The sequence below is a fragment of the Sarcophilus harrisii genome, chromosome 2 (assembly GCF_902635505.1).
Source record: "Sarcophilus harrisii chromosome 2, mSarHar1.11, whole genome shotgun sequence".
Taxonomy (NCBI): Eukaryota; Metazoa; Chordata; class Mammalia; order Dasyuromorphia; family Dasyuridae; genus Sarcophilus; species Sarcophilus harrisii.
Genome location: NC_045427.1, coordinates 281,974,388 through 281,991,440, shown reverse-complemented (window position 1 = coordinate 281,991,440; position 17,053 = coordinate 281,974,388). Strand labels below are relative to the sequence as shown.

Below are 17,053 nucleotides of genomic sequence, written 5' to 3'. Positions count from 1 at the left end.
TCCTGAAAGTTTTCATTTTGGGATCTCTTTCAAGAGGTGATGATTAGATTCTTTCAGTTTCTATTTTGCCCTCTGGTTCTAGAATATCAGGACAGTTTAACTTGATTTCTTGAAACATGATGTCTGAGCCTTTTTTTTTTTTTTTTTTTTTTTTTTTTTTTTTTTTTTTTTTTTTTTTTTTTTTTTTTTTTTTTTTATTATGGTTTTCAGGTAATCCAGTAATTTTTAAATTCTCTCTACTGGACCTATTTCCCAGATCATTTGTTTTTCTAATGAGATATTTGACATTGTCTTCTTTTTTTTTCATTCTTTTGATTTTGCTTTATTGTTTCTTGATCTTTCATACAGTCCTTAGCTTCCATTTGCCCAATTATAATTTTTAAGAAATTATTCTTTTCAGTGAACTTTTGTAACTCCTTTCCCATTTGGTCAATTCTACTTTTTAAGGAGTTTTTTTCATTCAGTGAATTTTTGTGCCTCTTTTTCTATTTGGCCAATTATACTTTTTAAGACATTCTTGTTCTTGTTGGCTTTTGTACTTCTTTTACCATTTGGTCTGGTCTGTTTTTTAAGGTGTTAATTTCTTTGGTATTTTTACCAAGGTGTTGATTCTTTATTCATGATTTTCTTGCATCATTCTCATTTCTCTTCACAATTTTTTCTCTACCTCTCTCAATTTTCAAGTTTTTTTTAAGTTCCTCCATCACCTGAGACCAGTTAATGTCTTTCTTTGAGGCTTACGATATAGGAGTTCTGACTTTTATTATCTTCTTATTAGTGTGTATTTTGATCTTCTTGTCACCACAGTAACTTTCTGTGGCCAGTATTTTTTTCTCTTGTGTGCTGATTTTCCCTAATCTATTTCTTGAATTTTAACTTTTTATTAAAGTAGGATTCTGCTTCCAGGCTATAGGGTGCACTTCAGGAGTTCTATGTAGCTGTGTTCTAAGATGCTTCTAAGGACTTAAAAATTTTCAGTTCTTCCAGTGGTGAGATCAAAAAAGAGGTGTGTTTGTTATTCTCCTGATCTATATTCTGGATTGTGAGTGACCATAAGCTCTTTTTTTACTCTGGAATTGAGTAGAGTCCCCACTATACTGTAGTCACAAGCTCTGGTGTGCTAGTGCTTCTCCTTGCCTTGGTACTGCAATCTGGATCCAAATATGGGCAAAGCAACAAAGTCCTGCCTCAGTGCTAGCAAAGAGATCCCTCTAATCTCCTTTTGACTATTTGTTCTTATTCTATGTGGGCTGAGACCTCTGGCTGCTAATTCAGTGACTCCCCAAGTGCAACAGACCTTTCCTGCTGACCTTTTAATTTGTTTTTGGCATTTTGTGAGTTCTGTACTCCAGTAATTGTTTTATAGAAGTATTTAATGATGTTTAGAGAGTATTTGAGGAGAACTGTCATTAAAATGAAAGTAATAATACCTTCTTGTCTCACAGAATAGTGGTGAAGAAAATACTTCATAGTGTCACATAAATGAAAGCTCATGTGGTTATACTTTGAGCAAATAGTGAGTTCTTTGGAGGAATTAGGAAACATTTCTTCCTTGGGTAATTAACTGAGAGTGTGTGTGTTGCTTGTTGTTATGATAGTGGCCTGTTGTTGGTGAGAGACTTCACTAATTTTTTATCTGCTCATTGAGAGTTGTCTGGGGAGCTCTAATGAGAGGTTAAGTGTGAACACTGAATCACAAGCCAGTACTTGGTAGTGGAAGTCACATTTATGGCTAAGGTTAGCTCTTTCTCCACTGTGCAGCACTACCTTTCACATCTGTGTTATGTCTCATTTTACAATAGCTGACATTTATGTACCCCTTTAAAGGTTTGCAAAGCACCTGATATATTAGCTCATTTGTTCCTCATTATGTTATCTTACCTCAAGTGGGCTCTTGCTGCTTTGTGAAAATCTTTTTTTCCCCTAACTATCAACTTCTCTATAATAATTGAACCAGACATTTTCCTCTTCTTAGACCTCTCGTATCCCTTCTTCTCTTGGTCTTCTCAATAAAGTGCCTCACCTACTTTAGGCTTCAGTCTTTCATGTTCTTGCTCTAATGGATAGAGAACACTAGACTTGGAATCAAGAAAACTTGAATTCAAATCATGCATTAGACACTTAATTCTCTGAACCTTGTTTTCTTACCTGTAAAATAAATGAGATATACAGAGGGGCCCCTCATATCTCTTTCCCAATTATGGTTATGATTTTGTGTTCATTTCTTAGCCCAAGGATGAGAGCTAACATTGAAGTTTGTGTTTTCTTTTAGATTTCCCATCTCTTCCCATCCTGGGGAATATATGTAATTCATTTCTAGCCGCTTAGAAAACCTGAGAAACAAGATCCTTTGAAGTCACTAATACTAAAAAGCATCCAGGGCTCCATGACTGCTAATAAGATAATGATTGACAATTAATATACCATTTAGGCATCTCAAAGCATTTTATAAATAAATGGTATGTAGGTCAGAGGTCAGTTTATTCTAGAAGGACCATCCAAGTTCTTAAATCCAAGGAAACCCACTGTTATCACTTAGCCTTTGGAATGGTCCAGAGGTATGTTTTGCTGTCAGATACAAAGACAATAACTATTTTTCTGTACCTTACTGCCCTGCTAACTTTTAAAATAGATCCAGTCTGGGGAAATGAAGTGGGTGTCAGGAGGCATGAGCAACAAAGTTTGTGACATTTACTGAGTATTTTATCTTAAATCAAAGCTCTGTGAGGTTTTACAGACTACAGGATTGATTTTCAGATTATACCTGGGTCACTATTTGATTATTAATTTGTCACCAACAAATAGTAAAGGTTTCATTAAGGGGAGGCAATTCTGTGTTGGTGCTGGCTCAGTGAGGACCTCAGCTTTGCATATTCAGCTGTTGCTGGGGGAGCAGCATAATTCACAGGTAATTACAGCAATTGTATAAATTAGAAAGCTAAGTTTAGGGTTTTTTCCCTGGTTTCTACATATATGCCTGCTAGAACCTCTCTTCTTCCATTCTATCTTATGAACAGATTTGGAGTTAATGCAGTCTAGTTTGACTTTAACTCACTCTATCCAAAAGGATCCTGTCCTCAGGCATGATGCCTGACAGGGTCCATCAAACTGAATCATCTTGAATCCTAGGAACAAGTGGTCAAGAATCTGTGATAAGTGGCATTGCTTTTTTTTTTTTTTTTTTTTTAATTTAATAGCCTTTTATTTACAGGTTATATGTATGGGTAACTTTACATCATTGACAATTGCCAAACCTCTTGTTCCAATTTTTCCCCTCTTATCCACCACCCCTTCCCCCAGATGGCAGGATGACCAGTAAATGTTAAATATATTAAAATATAAATTAGATACACAATAAGTATACATGACCAAACCGTTATTTTGCTGTACAAAAAGAATCAGACTCTGAAATATTGTACAATTAGCTTGTGAAGGAAATCAAAAATACAAGTGGGCAAAAATCTAGGGATTGGGAATTCAATGTAATGGTTTTTAGTCATCTCCCAGAGTTCCTTCTCTGGGCGTAGCTGGTTCAGTTCATTACTGCGCCATTGGAAATGATTTGGTTGATCCCATTGCTGAGGATGGCCAGGTTGATCAGAACTGGTCATCATCTAGTATTATTGTTGAAGTATATAATAATCTCCTGGTCCTACTCGTTTCACTCAGCATCAGTTTGTGTAAGTCTCTCCAGGCTTTTCTGAAATCATCCTGTTGGTCATTTCTAACAGAACAATAATATTTCATAATATTCATATACCACAATTTATTCAGCCATTCTCCAACTGATGGGCATCCACTCAGTTTCCAGTTTCTAGCCACTACAAAAAGGGCTGCCACAAACATTCGTGCACATACAGGTCCCTTTCCCTTCTTTAGTATCTCTTTGGGATATAAGCCCAGTAGTAACACTGCTGGATCAAAGGGTATGCACAGTTTGATAACTTTTTGAGCATAGTTCCAAATTGCTCTCCAGAATGGTTGGATGTATTCACGGTTCCACCAACAATGTATTGGTGTCCCTGTTTTCCCATATCCCCTTCAACATTCCGCATTATCTTTCCCTGTCATTCTAGCCAATCTGACAGGTGTGAAGTGGTATCTCAGAGTTGTCTTAATTTGCATTTCTCTAATTAATAATGACTTGGAGCATCTTTTCATGTGGTTAGAAATAGTTTCAATTTCTTCATCTGAGAATTGTCTGTTCATATCCTTTGACCATTTATCAATTGGAGAATAGCTTGATTTTTTATAAATTAGAGTCAATTCTCTATATATTTTGGAAATGAGGCCTTTATCAGAACCTTTGACTGTAAAAATATTTTCCCATTTTATTGCTTCCCTTCTAATCTTGTCTGCATTAGTTTTGTTTGTACAAAAACGTTTCAGTTTGGTATAATCGAAATTTTCTATTTTGTGATCAGTAATGATCTCTAGTTCTTCTTTGGTCATAAATTCCTTCCCCTTCCACAGGTCTGAGAGGTAAACTATTCTGTGTTCCTCTAATTTATTTATAATCTCATTCTTTATGCCTAGGTCATGAACCCATTTTGACCTTATCTTTGTGTACTGTGTTAAGTGTGGATCAATGCCTAGTTTCTGCCATATTAGTTTCCAATTTTCCCAGCAATTTTTGTCAAACAGTAAGTTCTTATCCCAAAAGCTGGGGTCTTTGGATTTGTCAAACACTAGGTTGCTATAGTTTACTGTTTTGTCCCTTGAACCTAACCTATTCCACTGATCAACTAACCTGTTCCTTAGCCAATACCAAATGGTTTTGGTAACTGCTGCTCTATAATATAATTTTAGATCTGGTACAGCTAAGAGTGGCATTGCTTTGGCTTTATACATGAATAATTTGAGGATCAAGAAGGTTATTTTAGATGTCCTGGTGGCCTCACTCCTAAGGCCCATGCTTTTTCCATGACTCAGGACTGATGAGTCATCACTGAGTTATCCCAGCTGTGCTTTTGTATTTAGAAAACCTAAAAGTAATACCAGCTGTTTGAATCTTAATCTTCTGAACTATCTTAGTGTTGAGGATGTTTTTATTTCCTCTTAGGGAGAAGCTAACCTAACTTTTATGGTAGGAATCTTAGTAGATGTTATTCTTACTCATTTTAATGCTAGTATCCAGGATATGTACAAGCAATCTTTTTCTAGGCTAAACCAGTTTTATCAGGCTATGACTATTATTTAGGAGTGAAGTAGGAAGGACAATATTTGATTTGCAACATATCCTCAGTTTTCTTCCACCATGACATGGAGAACCCAAAAAAAATCCAGCATGAGCTCTCTAAAGTGTTAACAAACTCCTGACTTTGAGTTTGGGTCCAGTGACTATCCATCATCTGAGGAGCAGCCTTGCTCAGATACCATTTGAAGGCGATGATTGAATGTTGAATTTTATTTTGGTTTTTTGGTTACAGAAACTTATGGAGACAGTCTGTTAAGTTGAGAGATCTATCTGGATGAAATTATAGATTTTTGAAGTATGTGAACACACTCACATGTTAAGAGCATTTATTCAGTAGTATTTATTTATAACCATTATATGGGCAAGATTTTATTTTTTCATATGTATGTGTACACACACACACTGACACTCTGATATAAAGAAGATCCAGCAAAGAAGTTGCTTCTACCCATGTGGATTTATACCTGCTCTGTAACTTTTGGTTTTTAGAGAGTCTCCCTAGGGGGTGGGTAACTTGAAGGGGTTCAGTGACTTGGCCAGGGTCAGACAGCCAGTGTGTGTTTATCTTATCATGGAATGGTACTATCTTCCTCATCCTTCTCAACTAGGGTAATGTGTCTTTAATCACAGTGAGTGACAAAAAGGAAGAAATAAATCATTTATAATTTTATTTTTTTTAAATTTTGATAATTGTTTATTTATTTGTTTTTAAACCTAGTTTGGAAGCAAAAAGATCAATGAAGGAGTAAGATCTCTGCCTGGCATAAATAACAAAATGATAACAGAGACAAAGACAAAGAACCATTTATAATTTTAAAAAACTCACAGTGATTTTCAATATTGAACAAATTATATTCGATAAGAGTATTATAGAAGCACAAATCAAAACTTCCACCTAAAATATCCCAAGGCCAATACAATAAGAATAGGTAGTACTGTGGATAGAACACTGAACAGAGTCAGGAAAACTGATTGAGTTCAGGCCTTAGACACTTCCTAGCTATGTCACTTAACATCCATCTGTCTCAGTTTCCCTTATCTGTAAAATGGAGATAAAACCTAACTCTTGGTGTTTTGAAGGTTAAAGAAGATAATATCTGTCAAGTGTTTTGTAAATTTTAAAGCATATAAATGTTGGCCATTATTTGTAGGCATGTAAATATTTCTCTTCTGTGATTAGAGAAGTCATCTTTAGAGAGAATACATTACTTTTTCATATATTCTAAATTTAATATTTCTTCTAAAATATGATGCTGTGGTCCTCAGCATATCATGTCATAATTATATTCACAATTTTTTAACTTTCTTGTTTGATTAATCTCTTACATAAGATCAATTCTCATCAGGTAAATGAATAGTAATTGTATTCATTCAGCAATGTTCATTTTCTACTGAAAGACTACTTTTTTTTTTTTTTTTGCTGAGGCAGTTGGGGTTAAGCGGCTTGCCCAAGGTCACACAGCTAGGAAGTGTTATGTGCCTGAGACCAGATATGAACTCGGGTCCTCCTGACTTCAGGGTTGGTGCTCTATCCACTGCATCACCTAGCTGCCCCTACAAATAACTCGATATTGTGAGTCTAATTCAGAAAGCTTCTTGAAGTATAGATCAAAGTTATCTGGATGGATACGCTGGTGCTTTTTGTGAAAGATAGTTCTATGTTTTAAAGCCCTCCAACACTACAGAAAGCTCATGAAGCATGGTACTCCTTCTAGTAGTAAAGATTGCAGCCCCTCAGTGACTTATTAGCTTGTCTCCAAGAATTGCTATGACTAAAAAATTGGTCACTTCACAGCTAGTGACAAGTCTGTTTCTGTGGTCCTATACTTGGAAAGATTCTGATCATGGGCTCATATTTTAAGCCTTTGCTGTTTGGTAGAACCTGCTGGAAATTATACTTCCCTGAAATAAGCACAGAGAGTCCACAGACGACATGTATAATGCTAAGGCATGAAAGTAAAGATTGTACTAGAGAAGTGCCTATTTATAAATTCTTCACAGCAGTTCTTAAAGACAACCAGCATTTAAGGAATATAAGTGTTTATTGCCTTGCCATTCCTCCTACCAAAATCATCCTGAGTGCTTCAGACAGATCCAGATATCATCTCTTGTCCAGTTTAGTTTCTTGGTAATCCGCATAACTTTGGCTCTGAGAAGAAAATATAATAAGATTCTAAGCCTGTTTGGTTGTTCTTGGAAATCCATTTAACAAAGCCCATGTTATGAAATTCTTGTCCTAGGATGAGATGAGCAGTTTATCTTAGCAGAATCTATACAAGCATATAGATCCAGGAGAAGAACAATTAATTTGTTGGGGTGGTTAAAAAGGAGAGTCCTTCTTATGACATCAGAATTTGGGTATTTGAGTGACTTCACTTGCTGGGGATCTTGAGCACAAAAAAGGAAGTAAGGGACACACATCTTTAAGGGAGTATCATGATAGGTGGGGAGAGAGATAGAGATGGAGGGAGAGTTTGAAAGAGAGGTTTCTTTGTAGTTAACTTACACATCTCTTCTCCCAACATTTTTCTTCTAAAAAAACATCATTAAGTTAGCAGGTTTTGTTCCTGCTGTCTCATGCATTTGACAAGGTAGCTTTCTCCTCATATGTTCTCTTCTATTATATGTCCGGTATTGTCCTAGGGACAGCAAACACAAAAGTGGACCAGTTTCTGAGCTCAAGATGCTTCTGTCGTATGTCCATTAGTGAGCATTTATTAAATACTTTAACTATATACCAGGCACTGTGGTGAACAACAGGGATTTTTGTTTAAGATAAAAAAATTATATGAGGCAGCTAGGTAGTGCAGTGGTTAGAATACCAGCCCTGAAGTCAGAAGGACCTGAGTTCAAATCTGTTCTCAGACACTTAACACTTCCTAGCTGTGTGATCCTGGGCAAGTCACTTAACCTCAATTGCCTCAGCAAAAAAAAAGATAAGAAATTATAGTCCCTACCCTCAGGGAGCTCATGTTCTTTTTTTTTTTTTTTTTTTTTTTTTTTTTTTTTTAAACTGTGCCTCCCTCATAGAATTGTTGATAAGAAAGCACTAATTAAAATGTAAGAGGTGTTGTGGGGGGAGGGGTAAGGCATATGTCATGAGATGTGATAATCATTATGAGAGGAAGGCTTCCCAGTGTCTTTATTGAAGTCTTTCATGACCTGGTCAAGAATCCAATTCCTTTCACCCACAGAAAGCCCTTATCCATATCACTTAACATTGCTTACAGGGAAAAGATAGCATTGGTATAATAGAAAGATCTCTGATATCTAGTTCCATCTCAGTCCCCCACTAGTTGTGTGACTTTGAGCAGCTCACTTAATTTCTGAGTCTCAGCTTCTTCCTCTACAGTGAATTGAACTAGATCATCTCAAAGGTAGGTCTCTTCCAATTCTAATATTTGGTATTCTCCTTCCATCTCTTTTTTTCTTAATGTTCTGACTGTGTGGTTCTACAGCAAAAGAAATCATTTCTCTCTTTATTTTTCTTTCTCTTTTTCGTCACTCAGGCTATGAGGGTGTGACTGAGTTCTTCACTGATCTCTTGAACCACATAGCTACAGTCCTGCAAGGCCAGAACCTGGAGGCAACCCCACTCACCCACAACAAGATCCTGGCTGACCCGTCTGGTGGTCTAGCAGGCGAGCGGACACGTGGCACCAGTACAGGCTGCTGCAGCAGCATGATGGGCAAAGACTCCTCCTGGATTGTGGAGAATGAGACCAACAGCTCGGTGAAGCTGCAGCACCAGAGACTAGGGTGCAACACTTCTGTGTCCCCCAGCTTCCAACAGCACTGTGTGGCAACGTTGGCCACCAAAGCATCCTCCCAATAACTGGTGGCACCATGGACCAGGGCACAAGCAAAGGGCCCACCTAGAATCACGATAATGAGTCAAGCAGCTTAGAAGAGTTCCACCTACTACTACAAATTTCCATTGATTATTTTTTTAACCTGATTTCCTGATGCAGTGATCTAAAAGGGAGGGGGGGGGGGAGAACCCACAGTGATCAGAGCGGGAGAAAATGGGATGTTTCACCCACTTCCATTTGCAAATTTTTTAACACGTTTACACACACTTGTGTTATCAACACTAGACCTTAATGTGTGGGATGATTGTTTTTGTTTTGGTGATTTATTTTGTGTGTATGTGTGTCTGTTTCTGTGTGTGTGTGTGTGTGTGTGTGTGTGTGTGTGTGTGTGTGTGTAAAAGTATATGCAGTTATTCCCTCTTTATAAACTATAATTGACCACCGTGGGCCAACCTGTGAGACCTTTAACGAGTTACTTCATCTGTCTAGGCTTTAGATTCCTCATCTATAAATTAATGGTATTAGGCTCAGTCTCTAAGGTCTTTTCAGCCCATATGAGTGTATGTCTTAAGTGCAGACCTCCTGGAATGAGAGGCCAAGGTTGGCATCGTATGTGAATGTCATAATTTAAAGAGAGGTTTCAATTATTAGAGATGGTTTCATCTTCTCTTTATATTTCCCACCTGCACTTTTAGTGGTAGTCCCCACTTCCTCCTTTGAGGCCAGTCCCCCTTTTGCTTATTATACAATCTCAGTAGGAAAATGATTAGTACAGTGTGCCCCAAAGCCACCTCTGCCCAGAAAGATGAGCATATGGCATTTGCCCTCTCTGCCCTGCCCTAACTCAGAGAGAGATGACCTAGAATGACCTTCGGAGGTTCTATGGTGTGTGTGTTTCTGTAGGAGGTATGCCTCTGAGTACACCATTTCAGGAACGGGGAGACATAAGCAATCTTCCAAGCTCTACTTTGGAATGGTTTATAGACTGGTTGATTCTAGTGCCAAGTGAAAGCCTCTGGCTGCCCTCTGCACACCCAGCCAGACCCATCACTCAACAGTGGCCCAGCTCTTCCACTAACTTTTTGTATGATCTTTTCAAAGTCATCTTCCTTTTCTGCACTCTTTGGCCAAGGATGATCTCTTTTAAGAGTCACTCTAGCCATGAAATGTTAGGATTCTACGAAGCATTCTTAGATCTTGAATAAGTGGGGGGAGATGAAGGATCTCCTGAGCTGAGCATATTCGAGGACTTCTAGGTTTGATTTTTTTCCCATAGACCCTGAAAACAAGGCTGAAAACATTGTCAGGGTCATCAATCTTAATGGTACACATCATAAACCAGAGCATGGTGTGGCTAATGTTGACCCCTTGAAAGCTTTTTGGCAGAATCCATGAATTCTACCTTGTAGCCTACAGCATTTCAATCCAATATCTGCCATACTTTGTTCTTGCAACTCCCAAATACTAAGTTGACTGTCAGAGATTTGATTGTCAAGAAGGAATTGATTGTGTCCCCCTGTCTCCTCTGTACAAGGTCTAGGAACAGCCCAAAAGAATACTCTCTCTTTGACAGGCAGCCAAACTAAGATCACACTGTAAATCACTGTTTCACAGTTCAAACTATACTGAAAACAAGCAAAATTCTTGAATTCTCTTTTGTAATCAGCTCTCATTCCCCCTGATCTCTTCAACCTTGGAACTTTGTCCAGGCCAAGTAGGCAGAGCAAAGGGCTAGAGTGGTTGGTAGAAGATGAGGGACACAAGGAAGAAGAAGAATCCTTTTTCTAGCTTATAAGTTATTAAAAAAAAAAATAAGAACCTTGAGTGTTAAAAGTTTTGTGGACCATTACACATGTATTTTGGGCTAGCAGGTTGGGCACATTATTCTAAATCATTGTTTGGCCATACTTTCCTTACCCCAAAGCTCAAATGGGAGGGAGTAAATCTCATTTTTCTAAAACATTCTCAAAGATTTGTAATGATCTGTGGTGATATATAAATGTTCTCCCCATATGACTTTTTGATGATTTTCTTTGTCAAATCTATTTTTTTGAGTCAGATAATAAGATATAAATGCTCTTTAGGAGAGAAGAAATATTTGGACCTTCTGATTCATGTACAATGAGGCCATTCTGGGGTGAGATTCTGCTATTGTAAGCTCTGTATGATACTGAGTTAAGAAAGAGGCAAATGAGATAATGTGTAAAGCACTAGATAAATGCTAGCTAATATTGCGGTTATTTCTTTTTTGCCTCCTCTTGGAAGAAATACACATGAGAATGATCATTTCAGTTGGGAAGAAGATGGGGATTGGAAATTAAGGGAAGGGGGAAGGCTGAAAGAATGGACCTAATTGAAACTGTCAGGCTTTCTAGGAACTTGAGAGCTTTCCAGCTAACCATGTTTACATGACTGAGCGTTAGATCTAGTTTTAATGTCTGTATGCCGTTTCTTAGCTCTACCTTTGAATCAGAGTGGATTAATCGGGCTTGCCTTAGAAAGTTTGGTTAGCCGATTTTGCACTGCCTTGTTTTTCCAAAGTAAACTACTGAAATGTAATTGTATTTTATACTTGTTTACAAACAGTTGCTAAAAATCTGTTATGTGATTCTCTTAAGTCTTTTAAAAATATTTTTTGGTTTTGTTTTTAATAGCGTTACCTTTTTAAAATAAAATCCCAATCCTACATTCTCAAAAGAAAACAGGTGGATTTTTATTAATATGACACCTGGAAACCTGCAATGTCGTCCCAGTTTTAATTCTGTATTTTTTATTTCTCCAGATGGGTCTTCCAAATTTTCAAGGCACAGAGATCTCATGTAACTGCTTTCCAGTGACATAACATTTTATAGGACATGGGAAGTGTGGCTACCTAGTAATTGCTGCTGATTGTAAGAGGGGTAAAATGGATTGTTTTATATTAGGGAATCTATTTTTCCATAATGTTATGAGACATTATGAAACAGAGAGAAGGGGGAAAGTTCTTTTTCTAGTGGACTTGCAATATTCTCTCTGGCAAACTTGGCTACTTTCTGGTCACATACAGAGGAAATGGATCATATTAGCTACATTGGTGTTGCTAAGAAGAAGGTACCAACAGACCTCTCATCAATAAGATAGATATGACTACATTCCTTTTTGGTTTTAGCTTGTGACTCTTTGCCTAGTCTTAACGCTCCTAGGATTTTGATAATAATAAATTATAATAAGGACTTATAACCTTTCAGTTGGATTTTTTCCATCCAGGAGAAAGAATGAATTTATGGGAATCTGACAGGTTCAGCTTAGTTTTTCAACCCAGTTTAAGTGGACCTTTTTGGCCTGAGATTCAGCTTGTATAGATATTATTTTTTTTTTCTTAGCTTCCATTATTCTTGCCATTGTAGCTTCTGTTTTCTTTCTGTTCTCTGGAGAAAATGATTTCACTATCCTGTGAAGTCTATTAAAACAATCCCCAAATTCTTGAGGTTATGAGCCCATAATAAATGGTTCTGAGTTATAAACATTTTTCTATAATTTATGCTCTTGGTTGTAATATACTTTTTTAAAATATCTTTTTATGAGGCAATTGGGGTTAAGTGCCCTGCCCAGGATCACACAGCTAGGAAGTGTTAAATGTCTGAGGCAGGATCTGACTCCAGGGCAGGTGCTTTATCCACTGCACTATCTAGCTGCCCCTCTCCTCCTCTCTCCCTCCCAGATATGGTTTTTTGTTTGTTTGTTTTTTGGTTGAAGCAATTGGGGTTAAGTGACTTGCTCAGGGTCACACAGCTAGGAAATGTTAAGTATCTGAGACCAGATTTGAACTCAGGTCCTCCTGACTTCAGGGCTGGTGCTCTATCCATTGTACCATCCAGCTGCCCCATCCAGATATGGTTTTAAATGACATTGTTGGCTCAAGACCTGCTCTGTTGGCATTTAGAAACAGAAGTAGTAGATGACCATTGAGAAGTCTAACTTGGTTCCTGTTTATCCCTTTCCCTTAATTGTCCATAAACCAGATTGGCCTTTAGTCTTGAGGGGAGAGTGGGAAGGAGGAATGTGGACAGGTTAGGTGGGATAGCCCTTGTGAGTTGGAAAAGTCAGCTTGCATTCTTTGATTTATCCATATATCTATATGTGATGGTGTTTTGTCCAGGCAAGAACAGGCTCACAAATTGTCAGCCAGAGAAGTAATAGTCTAAAGAATTGGTTTTTAAAAGAAACATTACAAAAGTGGTAGGTGCCCTGGTGTTGAGTTGTAAGACTTAACTTAGGAAGAATTGCTTTGCAGGGAGAAAGGGGTAATGTCAGATCTCTTTGTCCAACTACCAAGAATCTAAGGTGAAACCCTTTATCTCATTCTTATAATGATCCACTGATTACTGGTTTTGCAGAGGATTTCAGGTGAAATTCCTTCCCCCAGATGATTGTATTTCTGTCTATGGCACCTCCATTTGTGTTCAGTGACACTTCCAACATGACTATTGGTAGGAAGGAGCAGATAAAAACTAACTCATACTATTCTTGGAACACCAGCCAGGCCATTTATTGAAATCGGACAACTTCAAATTCCAGAGTGTGAAGAGGAACCTGTTTCAAAGAGGTCAGCCTATTAGTTTTTTGCCACTTAATAGCCAAATAAATCTCCAACTCTTTCTTTTTTACTCCCTAAACTGTCCAGACTTTTCAATCTGATTTAAACAGTTGAGATATAGGAAGCAGAATTGGTTTTTCAACTGACTGGTAAATTTTGGTTTAGCTTAAGTACTCTCAGATTCCACCACCACCACATTCCCTGTTTTTTAAATGAATAGATTGTCCACTAGAAACAGTTGATAGGTGATTCTAACACATCTGCTGTGAGAGGCCAGTTAGCCATCTCTGAAGTTCTGTCTTGAAATTGCTTTTAGTTGAAGTATAGTGAAGCATTAATGGTATTGAAATTGCAATCCCTTTCCCCTTGAAATCTGTGAAATTGTTTCCGAAGACATTAGAATTTCTATTCAACAGGCAACAATTTCTCATGGTAGATTTTATAGAATTTTCATTTGTTTAGATTTGCCATTTTATATTTTTTTTTGCCCTCTACTTCCAGAACCACATCACCAGTAAGAACTAATTTCCTTCCAAACACAGACTCTGACATAATGGAAAGCATATTGAGTTCATTTGGATTCAAATGGAAATGAGACCTGGATTCAAGACTCAAGACTATCATATAATAGACTTGAGGTCCTAGACAAGTCACTTGTCTTTTATTTATAAGATGATAGGATTAAACATGGATTTATTTAAGGATTATTTAGGCCACTTTCTTAGCTTCAATTTCTACGTAATATCAGTTGAGGGGATTGGAATATATTCTTTGAGAAGCCCTTACAGCTCTGGCATTTTGATTTTTATGAATAAATATCTCTTCTGAGCAAATTCAATATTCCCCAAGTGAAATTGATTCTCAATCCTCGTTGCAAAATTTTCTATAGGGAAACTACTACCCCAGATTATTTCAGAGCAGGCAGTCATCTATTTTTGTCCCATAAGTCTTAGGGAATGTAGGATACATAGCTAAGCAGTGCTCATAAAACCAAGGGGATCTTGAGGTGCAATAAACTTAAGTAACTGCTGAGCCTCTTTGGTCACTGGCATTGATGGCTAGGATTACTACATTTATTGCAGCTTCCTGAGTGTTGGACTTTTAGGACCATGAAGGAAAGGTTCAATGACTGAAAGTGTCTCTCTTATCGGCCTCTGTTGTCTAGGGACATAGAAGTGTCTGTTAGCGAAATGTAGAGCTTTTTCCATTTCTTTGTATCCTTGCCTTTGTTTCCCTTTGCATTCTAACCCAAACATGAATTAGAATCCTTTTATTCTTCTTGTTGAAAGACATGGTTGTTTACAAGTTTTGTCTAATTTTGATGGCCAAATGCCTCAAACCCACCACATACTCACATCTCCTTGGGAAAAGACTATAAAGGTATATAGAAATATGAATATACCCTCTCCTTATCCCCTCCCTTATTCTGCTTATCCTAATTCCTCCATACCATCTTTATCCTTCTTATATCCTTTGCATCCTTCGACAGTCCACAAAGCCTAGCATTGCTCCATTAGACATCTGAGGGAACCACTTTCCCCCAAATTTTAAGCATTCCTCCTTTCCCCATTGCTCTATTCCATTCAGGGCACTATAAGAAATCATATCCCTCTCTCCTTTCTGATTCATACTCTTCCTAACAAAGATCCTTCAGCAGTGATTTGATGAAGATATAATTCCAACTTTATGGTGTTTTCAAAAACAAAAGCAAAAAAAACAGTGTTTTGTGATAATGTAATTTACTTAAATCCTGTTCACAGGCTTCCCATTATCAAAAGTCCAGACTTGTTTTATACTTAATTCATGTGTGTGTGTGTATGTGTGTGTGTATGATATATATATATATATATATATATATATATATATGAAATATAATATATGTGTGTATGTATATATATATATATATAATCATGGTTAACTATAAAAACCAAAAATTTTTGTTGGAAATTTGAGTTTATTGCATGCTTTCATACATGTGATAATGATGAAGACCATGGCATCTATTCATTATCATTTTGGGGGGAGGGAGCGGATAAGTCCTCTTTTTTAATTTGCCAACCCTCTGTGATAGATGGGATTTTGATTTTTAACAGCCACTAGCGGATACAGTAAGTATTGTAATTGTTATTTCTGTAATTGTTTTGGAGAAAAAAAAATCCTATTTGAAACACACCAAGAAATAAATGCCTTACAACACCAGGGTATGGGTGTGGTTAATGCTGAAGTGTCTCATCCAAGACTTTCTGACACCAGCTGGTCATGTGACTATAGGCCAGTTACTTTCTCTTCTGTAAAGTGAGGAATTGAACTAGGTGATTTCTCAAGTCCCTTCCAGCCATGACACTCTGGGTTCTAAGGTTCGTCTTAATTTTAGCCTGTGATTCTTTACCTCACTTTGGCTTGTCTAGGAGCCTGGGTTGGGTTCTTAGACCCTGATTTGGATGCTGAAGCTTAGCTGAGGAATCTCTTTACATAGTGGTATCAGGGACCTTGGTACTCTGTGCTAATTGGAGTTTTTGCTTTGGAATCTCTCCTGCCCCCCAATTTTTTGACTCCCAGGGCTGCTGCTGAGATAGGACACACGTTGAGGAAAACCACATGGTATCCAACAGGACAAGAGGATATGACTGTGAAAAGGGGTGGGCTCTGCTGCCTATTGAGACTGTCTTTGCAGGACCAGTAATAGGTAAAACCCTGGCAGGATTCCAGATCTAGAAACAAAGGTTTGTAATTCTCCACTTTGTCATCTTGGCCAATTTAGTCTTAGGAAAGGTGATGTCTGAGCCCTGAGGCTGGCTGTATCTTTCTTTCCAAAGATCTGTATGCAAAGGCTGATAGCACCTGCTTCAGCAATGCCCCTATGAGGTTTAAAGAATACACGTTAAAAGGTCTGGACAAAAGGAACAGGAGAGCTATCTCTGAACTAGTTCTTAATAATCGACATAATTATGGTCTTGTCTGCACATGTATTTGTATCACTATGGGCATGTCCCTAGCCTGAGTCTGTTCACTACTATGTGCAGTTAAGTGATTAGAGGTTGTAATCTTCCTTCTAGCTTTAGCATTCGTGGTTCTATATGACATGAAGTTTTATTTTGTTTTTAAATTTTATGTTTTTATTATAGCTTTTTATATACAAAGCATATGAATGGGTAATTTTTCAACACTGAGTCTTGCAAAACCTTCTGTTCTAAATTCTCCCCTCCTTCCCCCTTTTCCCCCTCCTCTAGATGGCAGGTAGTCCCATACATGTTAAATAATGACATGTTTAAAACTAAGTTCTTTATTCTGGGAACCAGCTGTGAAAAATTAACGGTAGATCTCTGGTTCTGTGTAGACATGAGTTTCTAGGCATCAACTCCTATCCTAGGAGTTGGTTCAGGGAGATTTTGTCTTTATTCTTGAAGACTTCCATTTTATGCTACTATTTAGTAAAAATAATACTTCCTTTTAATTGAACTTGGTTCT

General features: G+C 37.5%; 1 protein-coding gene across 6 annotated transcripts in view; it reads left to right on the top strand.

Moving 5' to 3' along the window:
• Nucleotides 1-10,870, top strand: part of ITPK1 (inositol-tetrakisphosphate 1-kinase) — a 328,102-nt gene extending 317,232 nt beyond the window's left edge. For all 6 annotated transcript variants that reach the window (XM_031952304.1, XM_031952307.1, XM_031952305.1 and 3 more), the window contains one exon: nucleotides 8,707-10,870. In XM_031952304.1, the coding sequence (XP_031808164.1) occupies nucleotides 8,707-9,032 (326 nt within the window). In that variant the 3' untranslated portion in view covers nucleotides 9,033-10,870. The remainder of the gene's footprint in view (nucleotides 1-8,706) is intronic.
• Nucleotides 10,871-17,053: the final 6,183 nt, after the last annotated feature.